Here is a 23,357-nt window from a genome sequence, read left to right as displayed (position 1 = left end):
CCTTCATTGTGCCATAATTTATAAAACGAAAAATCAAAGCCTACAAAACGAGAAATCGCAATATCCATTCAACAAAGCTTTCAGACCGATAAGAATTCAATTTTATACCGCTATAGGGGGCTTTGTGCTCATCTCTTGATCCTTTAAAACTGTTAATGCTGAGATATATTTAGTACGCGCGATTTCTTCTTTTCAATCATTAATTATTTGGGTTAATGCTTCTTATAAAGATTAATAATAATAATTGTTTTCATTTTTAAGACTTCCTTGGGTTATATGCTTTTATTTTTGTTTTTTTCACCATATAAGCATATTCACAGTTGTCGAATATTCAACACATCCTACTAATATTATAAATGCGAAAGTTCGTGAGGATGTGTGTGTGTGTGTGTGTGTGTTTGTTACTCTTTCACACAAATACTACTGAACCGATTACAATGAAATTTAGCACACATATATAGGGTAACTTGTATTAACACATAGGATAGGGTAACGGGAACTATGCGGATTTTTCTATCAAAACGCGGGCGAAGCCGCGGGCGGAAAGCTAGTATTGTATAATGTAAATAATTTAACAATGTGTTGTTTGTAAAGGATGATTGTAACAACAAAGTACCTACAGATGTTTTATAGGATTTTATTGCACTCGTGTCAAGTTTGTGATCTAAATTGATATTATAAATCCCTTTGAAACAATATTTACACTTATGGCATGTGATGTTTGATATGACTCGTACAAGAGAAAGAGGGCTTTAGAGTAAAATTATTTCAGCTTTGTCCAATTTAAAATTAGCAATCTATTATCCAACCAACCAATCAACTCAAAGAAAGAAACATAATCACTGTAAAATTCAGTAGGTATCATTAATTTATAGGCATTTGTTATTTTTTATGAGAATGGAATAAATAATAAATACGCTTGATACGATCAATGTTAAATGATATTATCAAAGCTCTTTCACATATTAGAATTTCTAACATAATATTAATTAATTATAGACCACGAATTTCAATCATACAAATCACTCACTTCAGTCGTATCGTTTAATAGGATTGAATGCTAATAAAATTTTATTGATACATTTGAGTAGATTATATTCCCAGATCGGATTATGCTCTTAATTAACTCGAGTCGGTTCATATTCGACTATCCAATAATTGCTTATGTTGTACAATTACTAAATACTAATGTACCTATTAGAAATAATTATTAATGTATGTCAATTGAATTATTTTGTAGCAAAATAATAAAGTGTTAAATGTAGTTAGAAGGATTCTGTTCTAAAGAACGGGCTAAAATTTCTAAGATAAAAGACGATATTATAATTTAAAAGTATAAAATCCTCTCTGGTGTAACATACATTAGCACTCGCAAGCAAGCTGGCAAGCTCGCACTCTCAAATAGGAATACCCAAAAACCTTTTTTTATTTCTGTTACTAAATAGAGTAGGTACCTATCACAGAATGAATTCGATTGCTCTGGCGGGTCACGAGTGGCTGAGTTGGTGAGGCATCCGCCCCGGAATGGCGCGAAAGGATGCGGGTTCGAGTCCCGCCTCGTGATCGAATTTTTTCTATTCTTTATAAATTTATATTTATAAAGCATTTGAATGCCATAAAACCTAAAATATAAATTCAACCTATCACACCGTGAACTAAACCCACTTTCTTAAAATCTTACCTTTAAACACCAAATAGCAAAGGCGTTGGAATAAAATGGTTTAATTTCTAAAGTAGGAACGTCTAAGCTGAATCAATACCCCTCCTTCTATAAATAGTTAGCAATTACTCAAGCGCTGCATTAATTTAATCCAAACTAAACGACATTACACCCAGTAATAAACTTTACGACTACAAAATAGTACATTGAAATGCTTTTAATCTGTAAATATTTTAAATATACCTACTTATTAATTTACGAGGAATTGAAAATTGAAAAGCATAGTCTGACAATGAAAGGTATTGAATCGTTAAAACAAGATTAAAACCATACAAATAACTTTTCACATGCAACGAAATATTGAAACAATCATTAACCTTTAACAAAAGCTTTTAATCCAGCGTGGTGTCGAAAAATGTTTTCATTTAATTGGTAGCTATAAATAGTGAGATTTTCTGGTAAAAAAATGAGCTTGTCCTGAGGACAAGCTCATTTTTTCACCATCTTAGTTACCACTTATTATTAATATTTTATTAAATTTATTAATAAAAATAATATGTAAAACGCTTTACATTTCGTAATATTTAAGCGTAAATAAGCTCTATATTTTATCTTAAAGCTAATATTACGTGATGTGCTTTGCTACAGCGTACTATAAGCTCTACAATATATTCTCTGCAAGCATAAGGCACTCACGCTATGATCATGATTTATTACAGTACCGTCACTCACTGCAACGATTTGTTTGAAAAATTACTACTAACTAAATAGCTCTTCCTTCCTACATCACAGCTTTTAAAATAGTGTTGCCCAAATTCAGTCTTGGTCTTGCAGTCTTGGTCTTGCGTCTTGCGTTTTTGCAAGACCAAGACCAAGAACAAGACCGCGTATTTTTAGCAAGACCAAGACCAAGACTGACCGTGCAAGACTTGAGCAAGAACAAGACATAGCCTGCAAGACTCTTGCGTCTTGCAGCTAGGACTTAGCGCTATTTCACTGAGTAGTTAGGTGTAACAGTTCGGTGTATAACTAGGTAGGTACGCTTAGGAATTCTATGAGACGCAAAAAACTGTATCAAAGAATATGAAAAACTGGACCTATGCGCATTACTAGTTATTTATTAATCTGCTTGATCTTTACTATGGCTATGATAATTCAAGCTCACAATGTTCCAATTCTAATAGGTTTTTCTAAGATTTAAAGTAAACTTTAATAAATAGTAATAGACTAATAGGTAATTGCAAGACTTGCAAGACTTGCAAGACTCTTGCTGCAAGACCAAGACCAAGACCAAGACTGGGAGCGCAAGACCAAGACCAAGACCAAGACCAGGTGTATTGGCGCAAGACCAAGACCAAGACCAAGACCAGATGTATTGGCGCAAGACCAAGACCAAGACTGGCTAAGTCATTTAATGAGAAAGTACGTTTGTTTGTAAATTCAAATCGCAACGGTATGATTTTGTGTCTGTAGATATGAAAGAAGCTAGAGAGTACATAGTAAATAAGGCTACTTTTCAGCGAGTTGAAACATCTCATTCCTATGGGAATTTCCTTTTCCTCTGCAAGCAAAGCCACGAGCGAAAAGATAGTAAATACGAAGTCGAAAGCATAACCGTCATACTTATAAAACAATTAGTCGCTCTGAAAGACATACAACTTAAACCAATTAAATTCTCCTTTCATTTCTGCATAATAATAATGGGTATCAATTAAATATCCTTGCGGTAAGCGAGATAGCGGCAAAACTAATTTCTCCTCGACGCATCGCACCGCAAAATTTAATTTTACCAATAAATTATACGGTACGATTCCATTGGTATTTAACATCGAGATGTCCTTTTGTTTGAATAGAATCTATTTTTCATGTTCTGATTTTCTATTGGAAAAGACTATTTTTAAATTACATTTACCTACCCTATTTTCAAACATCGCTAGTGTTTAAAAGGCGTTAATATTTTCTTCAGAATATTGTGTATTTTGAATTTACTGACTTAAATAAAGAACTCAAAGTGAACTCAATTCAGAATCTATAATAGATCAAGAGCCCACGACGCGGACGACCAGACTTTCCTTTCTTTAGGAAAGTTGAAAGTTTCTCTGTATATGTCTCCGATACAGATATAAAGAACGACTAGCGATTATCAAGTCTGGGTTGTGGTTACTTTGGCAGGAAACAGGTAGTAAAGGTGTATAAAATTGTACCTAACTTACATTATACTTTAAAAGCTAAATTTTATACATAATTATGTTACTTGGGGACGTATAAAAAGATATGAGGTAACCCTCAAGAGCCGGACAGTTTTCATAGTTCTTACATCTTGCCAGACACATTTAAAAAATAACTAATAGTCCATTGAATGAGTCCCTCCAAGGGGGGTCAAGAGTGCGTGAGTTAGTAACGTAAGATGTTTCTTCGGAAACATGTCAAGAGTTCCTAGGTAATAAACATACTAAAACCCCGGGACACTAGGAGGAGCCCCTGAGCGGGGGGAGGGGGGAAAAGGTCCATTTTTTTCATTTTTCGCTTAAATCTCAAAAACGGTACATGTTAGAGAAAAACTTTCAACGAAAAGTTGAAAGGCCATAAAATTATCTACAAGTTGTACCTAAACCATTTTTTTCTATTCGCAGCCGTTTTCGAGCTACATCCCATGAAATGTGAAAAATTCGAAAGCTTTTTATTTTACCTAACTACTCTAATAAATTCAATACCTCCTAAACGCCTCCATGGTGGAATCTGTTTTTTTTTATCAATGATAGACCTAATTATGAGCAATCTATCTGTACCGGTCACAAGTTGCACTTTTGAGTTTTTTGGATGAAAAAAAAAGGTCAAGTTCAGTAACTCAAACTACCCTAATATAATATTTTGACAATCGATTCCTCCTAAAGGCTTCCATGGAGGAATGTGTTTATTTTACCAATTACAGACCTAATTAAGAGCAATCTATCAATACCGGTCATAAGTTGCACATTTGAGTTTTTTGGAAGAAAAAAAATAAAAAGATCAAGTTCAGTAACTCAAACTACCCTAATATAATATTTTGACAATCGATTCCTCCTAAAGGCTTCCATGGAGGAATGTGTTTATTTTACTAATTATAGACCTAATTAAGAGCAATCTATCAGTACCGGTCACAAGTTGCACATTTGAGTTTTTTGGAAGAAAAAAAATAAAAAGATCAAGTTCAGTAACTCAAACTACCCTAATATAATATTTTGACAATCGATTCCTCCTAAAGGCTTCCATGGAGGAATGTGTTTATTTTATCAATGATAGACCTAATTAAGAGCAATCTATCAGTACCGGTCACAAGTTGCACATTTGAGTTTTTTGGAAGAAAAAAAAATAAAAAGATCAAGTTCAGTAACTCAAACTACCCTAATATAATATTTTGACAATCGATTCCTCCTAAAGGCTTCCATGGAGGAATGTGTTTATTTTATCAATGATAGACCTAATTAAGAGCAATCTATTAGTACCGGTCACAAGTTGAACATTTGAGTTTTTTGGAAGAAAAAAAATAAAAAGTTCAAGTATCGTAACTACCCTAATAAAATTCAATTCCCCGTAAAGGCCTCCGTGGTGGATTCCGGTATTTTTATCAACGGTAGACCTAATTATGAGCAATCTATCTGTACCGGTCAAAAGTTGCACTTTTGAGTTTTTTGGAAGAAAAAAATAAAAAGATCAAGTTCAGTAACTCAAACTACCCTAATATAATATTTTGACAATCGATTCCTCCTAAAGGCTTCCATGGAGGAATGTGTTTATTTTACCAATTATAGACCTAATTAAGAGCAATCTATCAGTACCGGTCACAAGTTGCACATTTCAGTTTTTTTGGAAGAAAGAAATATTTTTTGATCGTATGGGGAAATTGTTTGAGCCAAAATCATTTTTTACTGCGTGTAACTCAGAAACTATAGGATATAGGAAAAAATGGTTTAGGTACAACTTGTAGATAATTTTTTGGCCTTTCAACTTTTCCTTGAAAGTTTTTCTCTAACATGTACCGTTTTTGAGATTTAAGCGAAAAATGAAAAAAATGGACTCCTAGTGTCCCGGGGTTTTAGTATGTTTATTACCTAGGGACTCTTGACATGTTTCTGAAGAAACATCTTACGTTACTAACTCACGCACTCTAGAACTTTTTATTCAATGGACTATAACATATCATCAAATTAACGTTACTACCTAAAAGTGTATCAAATATGAAATAACCCACTAAAAACATTAGTTTACTATAATTAATGATTAAAAAATAATAGTATAATAAGTTTTTACTTATCTTTTACGGGGACTTATGTTGATGGAATTTCACATATCTCGATATCTATTCAGAGAAACTTTCAACTTTCCTAAAGAAAGTAAAGTCTGGCCGTCGTGGGCTCTTAGATTATAATGAATGTATTCTACATGCCACATACGTATTTGAAACTAGGTATATAAGAAAAGCAATTAACCACTACGAATCGGATGTCTGTAACAATATTGATTCGGTTGAAAATCCTTCCTAAGTCAACAAAACGATTTCGGTGGTAACACACTGATATTTATTCCGTTTATTTAATCTTGTACAACAAATTAGTGAGTAATGAGTATTCACTGTTAAAATATTTTTATTAAAACCCGTAGGGTATTCAATTATTAATGACTAGCTTCCGCCCGCGACTCCGTCCGCGCGGATGTCGGTCTTCGCGTGGATGGTTTATTTCTCCATTTTGAGTAACTCTGACAATGACATCTTATAAATATCTATTGGACCCAAATACGGCTAGGCCTATAATAATACGCAACGTGTGTTCGCGGTTCTACAGAACAACGTCTATGGATAAAACTGAAAAATTAAGATTAGTTTTTTTTACGTATTTTTCCAGGATAAAAAGTATCCTATTTTACGCCCAGGATAATAAGGTATAATTATACCAAGTTTCATCGAAATCGAACCGTTAGTTTTCACGTGATGCCTTCACATACAGACAGACAGACAGACAAAAAATTTTTTAATCACATATTTGGGTTTGGTATCGATCCAGTAACACCCCCTGGTATTTATTTTTTCAATATTTTCAATGTACAGAATTGACCCTTCTACAGATTTATAATTTATTATATGTATAGATTTCGTTACCATGCCAGTTAGATATAAATAAAAATGGAGTTGTTAAATTGTTTGGCCCATTTATAAGCTATAATAAGTCTCCAATATCTATAAGTACAAAATTTTGACACTTCGCGTCTGTTTACTGTTTAATTATAATAAACAGTTTGCATTGAAAATCAGATAGGACCTACTTTACATTCTCAGGCCTAATATACTTACATCAAATATTGTATTGTTATTAATTAGAACTCATTATATATTATGCGTAAAAACCCTGAAAGATATTAGTAATAATAATAATAACTAAGAACCTAATTATATACCTATTACCTAGGTTTATAGAATAGTTTCTTAAACGGAAAACAATCACAATGAGTAGGAAATAAGAGCAGGTCCACGTGATAATCTAATTGGCTATCGTATTGCGAGAAACCTTTTTCTCCGGAACAAAACTAATGAGAATTAACTCGAAGCAGACTTGTTTGAAGCGAATACTTCTCTTTGTATATTCTCTACAAATTTAAATCATTCTTTTAAAAGCAAGCAAGATACTTGTTTTTTCCTTTACTTTCCTTTTTTCTGCGTTCTTTTTACGTAAACGAAGCTTATTTTTTTGGAAAATTACAAAGTATGTTTGAATATTTTTAACATAGTATGGTCGTAAATTTCTCCGTCAAATTTTATATTCTCTGTGGCATAAATAATAGAGTAGGTACCTATCTTAGAAGCTGCTCGACATTTATGTATCTACATAAACCTAAACTTACGGCAACTTTGTATGCACACTTATAAATTTGAAAAATAAATAATATTTACATTAAAATAAAATATTTTATAACTTACCTAATTGAAAAGTTTTACAACAAGCACATAGTTTAACTTCAGTCAGTATTTACGTTGTTTAATGATTCAGAAAACAATACAACAAAAAACAAAATTATCTTATCATTTACACCTCACCGGAGGTCCCTTAAGAAGATTTAGAGAAAATAAAATAAATATTTACAAACACGAATAAAACTGTTTCTAATCGCCAACACAATATGATAACAATTAATAGTCACAAAATTAAATTTAACAAAACACATACCTCGATGTAGGAGGCGGTTGCGAGGCAAGCAGCGAGCCAGACCCTCGCTTGTTCAAAGGAGGCCTTGGGGCAGAGGGCCTCCTCTCCACGCCAGACGCTGATCTTGTCGCGGGTGCCCCTTCGGCTGCTAACACCCTTGCTGATACCAGCGCGGCTTCGGGACAATGCTAAAAAAGAACAACTTTTCTAGCAATCTTGCCCTAAAGTTTAGGACAAGTTTACATTATAGGTAATAGGGCCTACACTGTAAAGTATCATGGTAATCATTTGTTGAGCAACAGTTGAACAACAATGTTGCTGGAAACTGTGTTTGTTGTCGCTCATCGAGAGAGAACTTTTCAACATGCGCTATCCATCTATGGTTATCATTATGAACTCTGGAAACGCAGTGCTGTCAACAAAAGATGTTTACCATGAATACGCGGCTTATAGTCCTTTCCACCTAAGATGATTTCTGTGACACATCGATTTTTGACACGTGTAGAGATGTCTGTACTGAAATCGTATCAATTGTTTCCGATAATCGATAATATTTTATATGGAAATGAAATCGATTTGAATAAAGTACCAAAATTAGTTTTTTCGGCATTTCGCCAACAATTAACTAAAGAAACTTAGCAAACAACAGCAATAAAAAGTCAACAATAACAATTAGTAATAATAACAGAATACCACGTAAAGTACACTATAAAAATGCAACTTGTATACAAGGCTGACGCAGTCGTACAGACGATTGACTCGATTGACAAACGATCACAAGATGGGAGCCGATTATATGATTTTCCAACTCTATGATTTTTCAACGATCCATTTCATGTACACGAATTGCGTAGGTATTATATTTTTGTGTTATTTTATTTTATTTTTCATTATATTAAACTAAACAATACTATTTTTTATTTATAAGCTTAAGATGTGTCATTTTTATATTTTTGGTAATAATGCCGCCATAAAATAAAAATATTATGCACTAAAATTATTTTGGCGTTTTAAATATAAAATACGTAATTCGGAACACGATGAAGTGTCACAGGAATCATCATAGGTGAAAAGGACTATAAATCACATCCTTATTTATTCGCATTTTTATTTATTTGTAATAAATAAAAATGCGAATATTATCTATTATATTCGCAGTGTCCATTTTTATAGCACAAAAAAATACTAAATGTGTGTTAAAAAGTATTCGGGTATATTCGTGTTAATTGTTTTTGTAATCATATAATAAAACAACAGTTATTGGCAAAATCTGTCTGTCATTCGTCCACCCATTCTCTCGGCAATGATTTCAAAGAAAATTAAGTAACGTGTAAGTTAATTTTATGTTTACTCTAATATCTGTAGTAGGTAATATATTTTCGTTGATGAATATTTTATACAATTAAATTAGATTAATGGACAAATATCACATTTTAATTTACATATTTTTGTTATTTATTGAAACAACATCAATTTTGTAATAGGTACTTACAATTTGAAAATTTATATGATATATCATTGGCAAAGTGAGTATATACATTATATTAAAAGCATGCTTTTAAGAATATTGAAAGTAGGTATTTCCTTTTCCTCGTCTTATTTATAGGTCCACTCAATCAATCTCCTTAAAATTTTCCATTTTTCTCCAAGGCACAAATACCACGGAAATTGTTGCTCTATTTTCGCAAACTTATCCACAAAAGATCCATAATGTAATAAGTAGGTAATAGGAAAATTTATTTTGATTGCATCATTTGATTCCAAAATTGAATACTGTAAGTAATTTATTAACTAAAATAACATAATCTGATAAACATTTACATAGAAATATCATTTAAACTCTACAATCCCGAATGCATTGGAAGTGCAAACCATAAATGGCTTGCGACCTACGCACATAATGTCATAGGAAATTGGGTATTTATTTAATGACAATATGTTTGTTTAACAACAGAGAATTAAAACATAGAGTTCGTTAAAAAGATTCACAGTTTAAAATACGTCTACCTACAGTCATCTAAAACGATACACACAATGTAGCACTACATTTACAGCAATCCATACTAATATTATAAATGCGAAAGTAACTCTGTCTGTCTGTCTGTTACTCAATCACGCCTAAACTACTGAACTAATTTTCATGAAATTTGGTATGGAGATATTTTGATACCCGAGAAAGGACATATGAGGAAGGACAGAAGAAGGAGAAAGGACATATATCCTTTTTATCCCGGGAAAATGACGCCCTCCCGGAAATCCCACGGGAACGGGAACTATGCGGGTTTTTCTTTGACTGCGCGGGCGAAGCCGCGGGCGGAAACCTAGTATTAAATAAAGAAGTCAATATATTCCAATCTGACACAATAAAAGTTAAAGCATAACTAATCCAGTAAAATTTCATTGAATTACAAATTTATTAAAAAGTTTATCGCAAAGCTGTCTGCCAAAGAGAAATAATTCACAGATAAGCACAGTTTGAAACTCGATATCAAATTCTGGATAAATCTCAATATTATTATGTTGGATGTGGAAAACTTTTATGAAATGTCAAAGCGAGATTGAAGTTAAATAATATGGACACAGTTTGTTCGTAGTTTTAAGGGTTTCATAATTAAGGTGGAAAAAACTTTCGATAAAATTAATGAAAAGGAAAATGAAAGTTCGTTTAAAGGACACTAATGGACTTTTGTGCAAACCCCAGTTGTTCAAAAGTAAAGTATATTACAGTTATACGAATTCTAACTGAAGAGATATAGAAATAGCTTCTTGTACCCAATAAGATTCTAAAAAAATCTATAAATAATGTATTATTGATTAAATCATAAGGCGCATTATTAGCACGAAACACGACAAAAAAACGTCAAACACAATACTGTTCACATATTTTTAATTATGTAAAAGTTGTCAACCCTGCTGACTTCAAAGCTTCCGAAGCCTTCATTATAAAACATAATTCTAATGCGCTGCAAGCTCCGTCTATAGGTCAGAGTTCGCTAGAACAAAGGCCGCATTTTTGAAATCTCTCAAAGGAATGCCTTTGAAAGCTCAGAGTGGATGAATGGCTTCTTGAATTGAAAGGTTTTCCATTTAGTGAAGTTCACGTTACACCGCTGAGGTTTACATTTCCATTTGAATGTAATACGTTAAACTAGTTTTTGTTAATAGAATTTGATGTAGTATTACTGGGATTCATTTAATTTATATTCGCACCAGTGTGATTATTTTACAGTGTTCATAATATTCATAATAAATCCTATGATTAAATATTCATTGTTTCCGACGATCACAGAAGTACAACAAATAATTATCCAACGAACAAAATACTATACCGTATGCACATTTATAGAATTGTATTTTCCTTTAAGTTATAATGCCTACTGAAGTAACTGAAACGTATAATAGCATCGTTAACAGAAAAGGGCACGCGGGCTCCTTACGTGACTTACCGGTTCAATTGCTACAATATAAATGTCTAGAATATACATTTTGCCTTTCTGATTGAACGAGTGCCTCACTCACATTACGATATAAGAAAAATCCCTTAGCCTACTACTTCGGTATAATATACAGTAAGTACTGTAAGGGTTAGATGGATTGGGAATTCTATCAAAATAAATACGCAGACGTTTGACCGCTACTATAAATAACTTAAAACGTAAAACTTGAGAATTACCTAGATAAGCATGAGGCATGAAGCTACTACCCGTGTAAATCCAATTTTTTTTTTTTAATTGATATAAAAAAATGGGCAAACGCTTTGACGTATAAACTTAACAGACCTTCACATGGAGTTAAGATCTACAACATTCTACAAGTAGGTAGTCCATTGAAAAGTTACATTTGGGGTTGCATTTCTTAGAGGACGCAATTTTATTTTTTTGATGTGTAGAGGGGATTAGTGTGAAGCTATCACCAAGTTTGTGGGGTCGCCACCCTTGTCCCACGGCCGCCATCTTGAAAATAGCGGAAGATATGGTTTATACGATATATCTCTTAAACTGTTTACCTGATAAAAAAAGTTTGTTGACATTATTTGTTGCAAATTAAATTCTCTACAATTTTGGTCCAGCAACTTTTTGTCGTAGAACTATAAATAAAAAGTTATAAGTGAAAATGTTCAGATAATAGAGATATTTATATTTTTCAATAAAACTTTTTTTTATCATTTTACAAAGAAATGATATCAGACCATTTTTGTAGATTTTTTTTCGAGGAACAACTTTTACATACAACATTTTTTCATAAAGTCAATAGCTAAGGTTTTAACACTACAGTGCACGCGCGTTCTACTATAGTAGAACGCACTTACTTATTTTACCGCCATTCATTCATTCTTACACCTAACCCCCCCGGCTCCCAGGTAAGCTAAGTCGACAAAATTGCCTAACGGATTAGTATGGCACATTCTTGCAACGTACGCGTATGTTCCTGTTATGACGTGTCAAAGTTCGGCTTCTACTATAGTAGTACATGCGAGTATTGGTGTAACAAAGCTGAAGGTAAGTAAAACTTTCTTTTTTGGGTTTTTTAAATTATTATCAATGGACATTGAATGATTTAAATTTTCAAATTTAACTATGTACAGTTGCATTACTATTTCGTGTGTCATGATGTATTTAATAATTAATATTTCTTTGCTTTAGCGAAAAAATGGACCCCGTATTGGAAGCGCGCGTGACCCAAAGGCTGAACGAAGAATTAGAGGACGAGGAAGTGATCCAAAGTGACTCGGACGATGGGGAAGTATATGTACAACCAATGGAACAGGAATATAGGAATCAGATGCAGGAAGCTGTAAGTGAAAATCATGCAAATGCATGCTTGAAGATGACACGCCTCTTTCTGAACTTGTGCAAAACAATACACGTGATGACTTTTATGTGGAACACGCTGGAGTAAAACATGTCCTTGAGCAACCCGGGCAAGATCTCAAAACATCCGATTCAGACCTCCAGGGCCAAAAGGTGCCGCAAGAAACGCTGAAACACCGTTATCTTGTTTTGAACTATTTTTTGATGAAAATATTTTCGAAATCCTAGTTAATTGCACGAATATTTACATTGATAAAATACAGAACCGATACCAGAGAGAAAGAGATGCAAATAGAATTGATTTGGTTGAAATGAAGGCATTTATTAGATTGTTGCTCGGCATTGAAGTCTCACGTTCGGGCCGGCGTAATCTCAATGATGAGCTCGAAATCGGTCGACAAAAAAATGGTGTAAGCGATGTGCCAGATGGATTTGTCCTGATCACTAAGTTGTGGTCTGTATTGAATGTCAGGATGATGGCCAATAAGTCGGTCATCGCTTTTTAGAAGTTCTTTTTTTTTGAGCTGATCTCCAACTTGCCAAAAATGTTGATTATTTTCTTGATCTCATAATTTGATCCTAATTTGAATTATATGCTATTATAATTTTATTTTTTTCTATAATTATTTGTTACAATAATTAAAAGTTTAATATTACTGAGTATTATCATTTTAGGACCACCCATTTTTTAATATTTCAAATACAGTTTTCTACTATGGTAGAGCACGCGAGCAACCATGTAAAAAAAAAGGGCGCGTGCGCTGTAGTGTTATGGCGCTCCGAAATTAGTACTATTTTTCAGTACTCTTAGCTATACGTTATACATATATTATGTGTGTACTAATAATGATTTGTCATCAGTAATTGTTTTTTTTGTTATTATAATATTTTTAATAATTAATTTTGCAATATTATTAATAATTAATTATTGACTCTTTTCCCCACCATCCAGGAGGTAGAGTCTGGAAGCACGTTTTTTTTACGTTGAAAAGCAGGGCTGAAATGTTCTGTTCTTGCAGTGCTGCATGGGAAAAGAGCCAATAGCCAATATATGTATAGTTAAGAGTACTGAAAAATAGTACTCACTTCAGAGCGCTGTAAAACCTTAGCTATTGACGTAATGAAAAAATGTTGTATGTAAAAGTTGTTCCTCGAAAAACAATCTACAAAAATGGTCTGATATCATTTCTTCGTAAAATGATAAAAAACAATTTTATCGAAACATTTAAATAGCTCTAATTTATGAACATTTTCGCTTATAAATTTTTTATTTATAATTCTACGACAAAAAGTTACTGGATCAAAATTGTAGAAAATTTAATTTGCAACAAATAATGTCAACAAACTTTTTTTATCAGATAAATAGTTTAAGAGATATATCGTAAAAACCATTTCAACCACTATTTTCAAGATGGCGGCCGTGGGACAAGGGTGGCGACCCCACAAACTTGGTTTTAGCTTCACATTACACATCCAAAAAATAAAATTGCGTCCTCTAAAAAATGCAAGGTTAAGCCAAAAAAATGTAACATTTCAATGAACTAAGGTACATCTGTGACCTTTACGTCTATAAAATACGATTCACGGTCATGCCCGAGTTCTGAAGCAGTATTCTCGAAAGATTAACTGTCCTTAACCCGTGTGGGAGCCACACATTATTCAATGCATACCTACTTTCTTGATAGGAATATAAATCAGATAGTTAGGTAGTTTGATATTACCTTTAAAACTAGGGTCACCTTATATATGTATATATACCTTTACATATAGCATATCAATCAAAGTAATGTACTTCATTACATTGTATTATAAAGTAGTAATTTGCAAAATGAAACCGACCTCAACTATTCTGTCGTTTAAAAGCTCGTGAAGAAGTCGTGAAAGCTACTGCGACGCGCTGTTTTCCCATCCCACGAAAACCTAACTAATTTTGATATAACTTGCACTGATCCACAAGTTGAAGCATACCTACACATCTAAAAAGAAATAATTTCAAAGCAACATATCATTTTGTGTGGACAAACAAACATACACTTATGAAATTTGATACACGTCTTTAAAACTAAAAAGTGTGCAATTCAACATCATATTATGCATACACATCGTAACCTACCTATTTGAAATCGATTTAAAACATAAACAATGTGGTGTAAGCTGTACAAACCGCGTAAACCAAAAATCCAATAATGGCGAGCGCGTTACACAAACAGACTGCGGTTACGTACAGAAGTAAGATATCGAAATTGCTTTCACATTACTTTTAGTTATTGGAAATCCGCAAATTCCCAAGGGGCTTAGAAATGTTTCATAATATTGAACAATGCCTTATACTTGCACGTGTTTGCTTGACCTATTTGTATTGAAAAAATTGATATATAATGCGTATATTGTACATTGATACCAGCATACTACTTTAGTTCAACTAAAACTACTTACTGCTTGACATCTCTACACGTGGCTCACGTTTTTATAGGAAGCTAATCATTAACTGATGAAGGACAAAAACAACTCATTTTTTACCCGACTACGGCAAAGCAAAAGGAGGGTTATGATTTTGACAGGCTATGTATGTATGTATGTATGTATGTATGTATGTTCATCTGTTCCCTCGTAACGTCTAAACTACTTATCAGAATTTGACAAATGACATATCATTAGAAGCGTCTTAATTGTCCGCTGGTTATAGGCTATATGGGGTTTCACAAAATCTAATGTGGCGTCCTCTATCGGACAAAACATACAAAGTAAAAAAATAAAGTTAAGATAAATATCCCGTGTTTAGTATCATTTGAAAGCGCTTTCCTTGTACATTTTGAATATATATATATCACTAGCATTTGCTCGTGACTTTACCTGTATTCATGGGCTGATTGCATATAATTCACATCTTTTCGTCCATAGCTTCTTTATTAGTTCATCAGTTTAACTTTTGTTAATATTATGCCCCCAAATACACTTTAACACCAAAATAGTACAAATAATATAAAGTGAAAAAACTAAAACCCAACTACGACAATAACTGGCGCTGAAAAAGTATAAAACAAGATTTCAGAATACTGAACTGAACAAAGTTGCTAATGTAGTTGCAAGTAGTCGTTGTTGAAGTGCTACGGTAGATAGGTATATTATGTAACGTGTGACTACGCCTTTCCAAACATGAAAATTTATCTTTACATAGTGGAATATTGCATACTTCAGAATAGTATTGTAACTATGACATTATTGTCAATTTACAACGAAGGCATCTTGGTAGAGTCTACTGTGTCCATTTACTTGCAACTACATTAGCAACTTTGTTCAGTTCAGTATTCTGAAATCTTGTTTTATACTTTTTCAGCGCCAGTTATTGTCGTAGTTGGGTTTTAGTTTTTTCACTTTATATTATTTTCAAATGTAGGTACAACAGATCATAGTCTTATTTACTTCTAAGTATTTAGGAATCTTATTGATTTCGTAACAAAAAGTATTGTAGCAACATTTTTAATGAGATATTCAACCCTTTCAAAACCTTTTTGTCTAAGCATCTAACGAAAAATCGAAAGCCACACTCAGCAACGATCAAATTAATAAAAAGGAAAAAATATTACCTTCGTCTGTAAAAATATAAAGGATTTGTGCCGAATAATAAAATATTCAACATCATGAGATATCCAACCGAAAAGCTCGATCCATATTTCAGATTAAATTCAAAGAACCATACATTTATATTCCAGTTACATTTTATCCTTTGTAATAATTATTTTACATGTAGAGGAGAATTTATATCAATTTAGTAGAAATATACATAAATTAAACACGATTAATAATAATTTTAGGTCACAATACGGTTTCATAGATTCCGCGTAAGTAACAGATAATAATAGAATTTCCAACTATCAATATCAACTGTGCGTATCCGTTTATTTGATACACAAATACCTATAAAACGGTCCAGTTTGAACAAACCCTGGACGTGTATTCAGCGACGTCAACCGAAACTAATTAGGTGAATGTATGTTATATGCTATATAGTAGGTATATATACAAGCAAATATCACAAACCACCTTTGTTGTCGAAAGCGAGCGTGTAATCAAAAATATATTAGATTTTCCTTTACGAAACATATTTGGATAGGTATTACGGTACGGAAAATTAGTTCCGAATTTCCAAGATATGTTTCATTGTCAGATATTGTACGTGATTGAAAATTTTAACGAGATTTCAGTAATCTTGGGAGAACACATGGAGAACACATAAATACTGATTTGTATAGGTCTAGTAATCATTAAGAGAAGGTTGTTTCAGAAACTAGGGTGGGCAGTATTAATTCTAGTGTGGAAAAATGACAGGGAAATATAGGATGTCAAGCACCATGTAATATTTTTGCCACACTGGTTATTTAATTAATACCGTTTTAAGACTGGTAGCCCCCAGGTGGATGGCAGGATCGCCATGCTTTGAAAAAAGCTAGCTACACCAGTGCGTAGCATTCCTTCGTCATCTCTACATAGTATAAACAAAGTCGCTTTCTCTGTCCCTATGTCCATTTGTACCTATGCTTAAATCTTTAAAACTACGCAACGGATTTTGATGCGGTTTTTTTTAATAGATAGAGTGATTAAAGAGGAAGGTTTTAGCATATAATTTATTAGGTTTTAGACAAAGCGGGCGAAGCCGCGGGCGGTAAACTATTTTAGTATAAAAAAAACGACGTGTGGCACTCGGAGACTGCCGCGGTAAAGCTATTGCATGCTATGGCCTATGCCTTAAAGCCACACCTCCGCCCGTCGGAGTGGGGAGCGTGAGGTTTTTTCGTTACGGAATTTCTCGATTCGGTCCCCGCGCTCAAGGCCCGCGATAGAAGCTATGCAATAGCTTAAAAATAATTAAGCTAGCTACGACAATAGATAATAATTCGATCTAATACAGTATAATATTACGGAGCATATGTATGTATGTGCACATTAGGCCAAACTTAGTCATTTATCATAATAAACGAGCGCCATTTGTAACCATTACGTTCATACGAACTTCGAGAATGATACTGAAACACCAACTCACTCGCGCATACCAATTGTTATCCGTGACGTTGCCTAATGTTTGAATAAATTTTATCGGGAGTCTAGGACAGTTTATTCTCTTTCTATTGAGTTCTTGTATAATAAATAACTAGTGGTCCGCCCCGGCTTCGCCCGTGGTACCTACATGTTTAAACTATCCTATCTCTCAAGTTGGATCGAACTGCACATGGTGTGCGAATTTTATTATAATCGGTTAAGTGGTTTAGGAGTCCATTGAGGACAAACATTGTGACACGAGATTTATATATATTAAGATGAAAGCACCTTTCATTAACCTCGTAACGCCCAGGCTATTTTTACCAAACATTGGCTTGCAGCCCAAGTACCTTTTAAAAGGTTCACATGGTGCGGACCCAGAGGTGATGAAATCTAAAAAAAGTGCCTTATTATTTCCGTATGAGCGTGGGATTTTTTCTGCATGTAAATGTATGTCAGTGGAAGGTTTTGAGACACTAAATAACCCCAAATTCGTTATTCTTTATTTAGGCATATGGGCTTTAATGTATTGCAAAACCCGATTTCGCAAAATTCGTATTTTTGATATTATTGATTAGCGGTAGACAATATAGGGTTTATTTTATATTACAAAAAACAATGAACATAAATATTTGGATTAATACATGTCTTCCAAAATTTTAATGACCAAAAACATATCTCACACTTACAATCTGAGAAAAAAATATCAATTTTTGAACACTATGATCATTATTTTCTGTACTTATTATTTTTAAAGGCTAGTTTATCACGTGTTTTAGGATTTCTATCAAAAGAAATCCACTTCCAACAGATGACAGAAGCAAAAATTAACAAGTTTCTAAATTGGACCCAAAAACACTATATAATAGCAACCCATATACCTTTTAAAATCAGAATGATAGTAGGTAAATTGATATATTTCTATAGAACTTTTAAATACTTAATTTTGCAAATAAGAGTTGGTTTTTAATAAAAAAACTATTATTTTCAGATTCTTCAGAACTGGAAGAGCTTTCTTGGTTTTGGTTTATGTTGTAATCCTCATCTCCAAATAGTTCATACTTTTCTATATCTGACTGATTTAAGCTTCATCTATTTGCTCCAAATTTGCTCATCGCTAATTGGGTTACCTGAAAAGGATAGGTACTAAAAGATTCTGTAACAGACTAAATAATTTACTTTATATTATGAAGGAGAAAACGGTCTAAATCATAAGTTGCAAAGGCAAATCAAATTGATTAGTGGTTTATTCCCTTATACCTTTTAAAATCCAATAATATGTTAATACTCTTATACCTTCTAAAAGGTATCCAGATTTTACGAGGTTATTTTACACGTATATTCTTTATTTTCGCGTAAATCTAAATGTAATTATAATATTTACTTATTTGTCAACAAGCAGAGTAAGATACTCTCAGTTAAAAACCTAAGATTGCATCAATAATCATGGATTGAACTTACCACGTCCTCTAGTCAGTCGAGATGGCCAGACTTTTCGCCGGAAATTACATATATTTTATTTTTCTATTGGCACTATTGCTTAACCATAGACAAAAACATACTTTCCAGTAGCCGGATAAAAAACAGTAATTAGATTTGGCGCGTTATTTAAAATGTTACGGCGTTTTCAAATCAGATACTGTCAGATACCTTTAAAAAGGTACCGTGGGCGTTTATGTCATAAAGTTGGATAACAGCTTGGGCCGGTACCACTATCGAGCTGCATGCCTTTTAATAGGTATCTGGGCGTTACGAGGTTAAGAATTTTTTCGATAAAATATTAAAATAACATTTGGAACAAAGATAATATATATCTAAGTAATACAGAAATGGTAATAGTCAAAATTTGAGTTCTTGGATATTATATCCCTTGTCTCAATGAGACCTGAATATCTTAGTATCTATTGTTTCAATTTTCATCGAACTTAGCTAAAAACAGAATTTAAATATTTACACTAATGGATTAATCCTTGGAATTAATAATGTAAGACTATTCAAATAATGGCCTATCAATGTACAGCGAACCTTCCTTACAGCTCTTGAATTCAATTGAACATAATATAGTAAAAGTATAATTTTAAAATATTTAGACCACAGTCAGATGTTTTTAAATAAATAAATTAATAAATAGGTAAATATTATAGGACATTATTACACAAATCGACCTAGTCCCACAGTAAGCTCAATTAAGGCTTGTGTTGTGGGTACTAGGCGACGATAAATATAATATTTAATAAATACATATAGATAATAACACCCAGACCCAAGAACAAATAATTGAGTTCATCACACAAATATTTGCCCTGACCGGGGATCGAACCCGGGACCGTCGGCTCAGTAGGCAGTTACTTTACCACTGCGCCAACCGCGTCGTCAAAGATTAAGTAAGATCAAGATTAAGTCGATAAAGATTTCACTTTGTAGAAATCCTTTAAAATATACTTAAGAAACTCGTAGCTCATTTTTTCGAAATAAATTTATAATATATTTGGCGGCAGGTGCAGAAAGTTTATAACTTCAAATTAAAATATAAAGGTTGTAATATAGGTCCATAAAAAGACGGTATATAAAACCACCAAATATTATCTTTGAGGTCGTATATATTGAGAGCGTAAGATGATAAATATTTGTGAAAGGTTCCATCATCTCTTAAATTTAGCAAATATTAATTACCATATACGAAATGGGGTACACAGTCGCTATATGAAACTGTAGGTATGTATGACGTTACACAATGTCTTGAAAGCTTACAGGAGCTTTGTCGCTACTGATGAACATTGGGATAAATAACTCGCATATATTGTATTGTTATATGGAAACAATAGATTCAATATAACACTAAGCTGAATGGAGTTTACGGGCGAGTAACATTTCAGACCAAATTCCTATTAAATTGTGACATGATTATTCAAGAAGTAAATCGTATTATTTGATTTATTATGACATGCTTTTATGAATATTATATTACTATTTATAACGGTAAATGTACAAAATTAAAATATGTTAATAGTAAACGATCCCCACTTTATTATATTGAAAATTGTATTTTAGTTATATTAAATCTGATAAAATAATCAATCGTGTTTTATACAGTAGGTACATAAAAATATACAAGCTTAACAAAACAGAATTTTGATCGTTTCGTTTGATTGTATCAATTATAAAAGGTATCTACCTTTTATAATAACCTTGAAAATAAAAACAGCTTTGTTTTATTTATTTATTTTAATACAGTTGTTAAATCGAATTCGATGCGATCGTTAATTTATTTCTGTTTTTATATTTTACTTGTTACAAATCTGTAAGGTACCTAAATCTTGAATTATTCACAAAGGATGTACCCTTTCTGATCATATATCACACTTCAATTCTAAAGTATAAACCACATTTCAGTGTTAAAACTGAAAACATTTATCCCACTATCGCGTTTGATATGTGACCCATCGCTGATCCCTTTGTAGGACACATAAAGTCTAAAGGAACAAATTTTGTTTAAAACCCATCTAGGGTTTAAACGCAGAGCTCAACCAGATGAAACAAACATGTTATGAATGTCTCTCTTAATCTTAACTGTTTTCGATCAAAAGTGGAAGAAGACTACACTAAAGATGGGCAACAAAGGCTTACCTATAGGCATAGATAATATAACACTTATCTACTATACTAGTATGTATATGAAAACAAGATTCATCTCATTTAGCTCCGCCAGGATTAATACTCACACTCATTGTTATATTAAAATCGCATAGAAAACACTCTAGCAACGTCAGTGGTAATGAAGTTATGTGGGATCACAGCATGATGTCGATATCGATTTTATGTAACCACCGTCTTGCGTGTAGCGAAAACGCTCTATTATATTTTGGTCAAAATAATTGTTTTGTGTTACTGCAATATATTATATCCTGCAAGAATTCGTGAGAAAATCGTGATTAGGTAGGTTAGGTAGATACGAGATTTATGAGCTAAACATAATAGTAGGTACAGATTTTTCAAAAAATTGAAATTCCACTTAGAATAATTGTAGTTACCTACATAATACATATATAACTAATTAGTCATTAGAGCTATATAATATATTGTAATAAATTGAATTTTCGATATTCAGTTATACCATTGGTTACCTAGGGAATAGAAAATGATTTTACTTTGACGAAAATTTTATTATCCACATAGTATTAAACGTTTTCTCTACACGATTTTCTATTTAGAAAATAGCTCAACATTTCGAAAACCAGAGCGATTTCACGAAGCTGGGCTTTCAACTAAATGAGGACTATAATTGATTACGGTCAAACGAAAACGTAAGCTTGCGACGTAAACATTTGATAACAAATCATGGAGCCTTTGGAGATTTCATGTTTCTTGCTTTGGAATTAGAATTCAGGATTCGTACCTACGAGATATTATAATAATGTTATATAAATGTAATTTATAAAACCTATTTTAATTACATCATGATTAAAATAAGACACATAAGTAATTACATTCGGGAATTGGTATGTCCTTTCTACACAGTACCTACTTAAACTGAGCCGTCATAATTAGATCGTTAAACGATTCATATGAAAATTTAATCCATCTATTAATAACTTTCAAAGTTAATGTTGGATTTCACAGCGAGGATAGGAGAAACCCAATTTTTCTTGAAGGTAAATTAATTTTAGTTGAATAATTTTGTCGTTTAATTATGTTGCTTTAATAACTCTTTGAGATACTGTGAAACTGTCATAGGAACAAGATTTTAAAGTCTGTCAATATAAATAAAAGCGAAATAAAGCGAAAATGAAAACGTGCGAAAATACTTCATATTAATTACTTTGTTATTTGAAACAAGCACTGTACAATTTCACTGCAAAGTTAACATCGTTTGCACGCTCATAGTTTGTCAGTTCATACTGAACATTACGTATACTCGAATAAAGTGAGAAACTAATTAATGAATGTTTCGAAGCGACGCTAGTAAAGGGGACAGCTGTAAAATTCATGTTATAATCACGGAGTTTGTGAAAACCGTGTATTTTGCACGTATCACGCCACGCTTTGTATTCAAATATATTGTTAATTGTAGTGTACCATACATTAATATTAATACTTCTGTAATTATAGCGGACACTTTAATTTAGGCAAACCTGTGTAGGTACACTTAATGAGACTTTACCTACAAGAATATAATATTTAAAAAATGTGTGCGTGTACTAGTGTACACACATAAGAAGTGAAACTTCTTTATGACCTTATTTTTCAAAAAATAATTTAGTATATGCAACTTTACAGAAATACGTCGAGTCGTAGGGATAAGAAAAAGATGGCACGTAACGGAAAAATGTCACGCGTAACGAAAAAATGTTACACTTAATTTTTTTCCAACCCTGATAAAGAAATTTCACTTCAATAATTAACTATACATAGGTACTATCATATAATGTCATCGAATCTCTTGATATACAGACTGTCCCAACTCCCAAGCAGAATTGCATCGAGAATCTGAATATACATAGTGGTTTTTCCATACATGGAATCCTACATGATTTTTTTGTCAAACAACAGAATATTATAGTACGTGATACGAACCAGAAGAGCTTGAATTATGCAAAACCTATTTTAATCTGGAAATGCTTAAATTAGGACGGATTCGCAATTTTTCACGGAAAACATTGGCTGTACTGT

General features: G+C 32.7%; 1 protein-coding gene across 3 annotated transcripts in view; it reads right to left on the bottom strand.

The window, feature by feature from the left end:
* The window catches only part of LOC123700267 (small G protein signaling modulator 2-like), a 45,121-nt gene that overhangs the window by 13,814 nt on the left and 7,950 nt on the right, over positions 1 to 23,357 (bottom strand). For all 3 annotated transcript variants that reach the window (XM_045647437.1, XM_045647438.1, XM_045647439.1), the window contains exon 4: positions 7,861 to 8,027. In XM_045647437.1, the coding sequence (XP_045503393.1) occupies positions 7,861 to 8,027 (167 nt within the window). The remainder of the gene's footprint in view (positions 1 to 7,860; positions 8,028 to 23,357) is intronic.

This window comes from Colias croceus, chromosome 19 (genome assembly GCF_905220415.1).
Source record: "Colias croceus chromosome 19, ilColCroc2.1".
Classification (NCBI taxonomy): Eukaryota; Metazoa; Arthropoda; class Insecta; order Lepidoptera; family Pieridae; genus Colias; species Colias croceus.
Note: the sequence above shows the minus strand (reverse complement) of the source record. Positions and strands in the feature narration are given on the sequence as shown.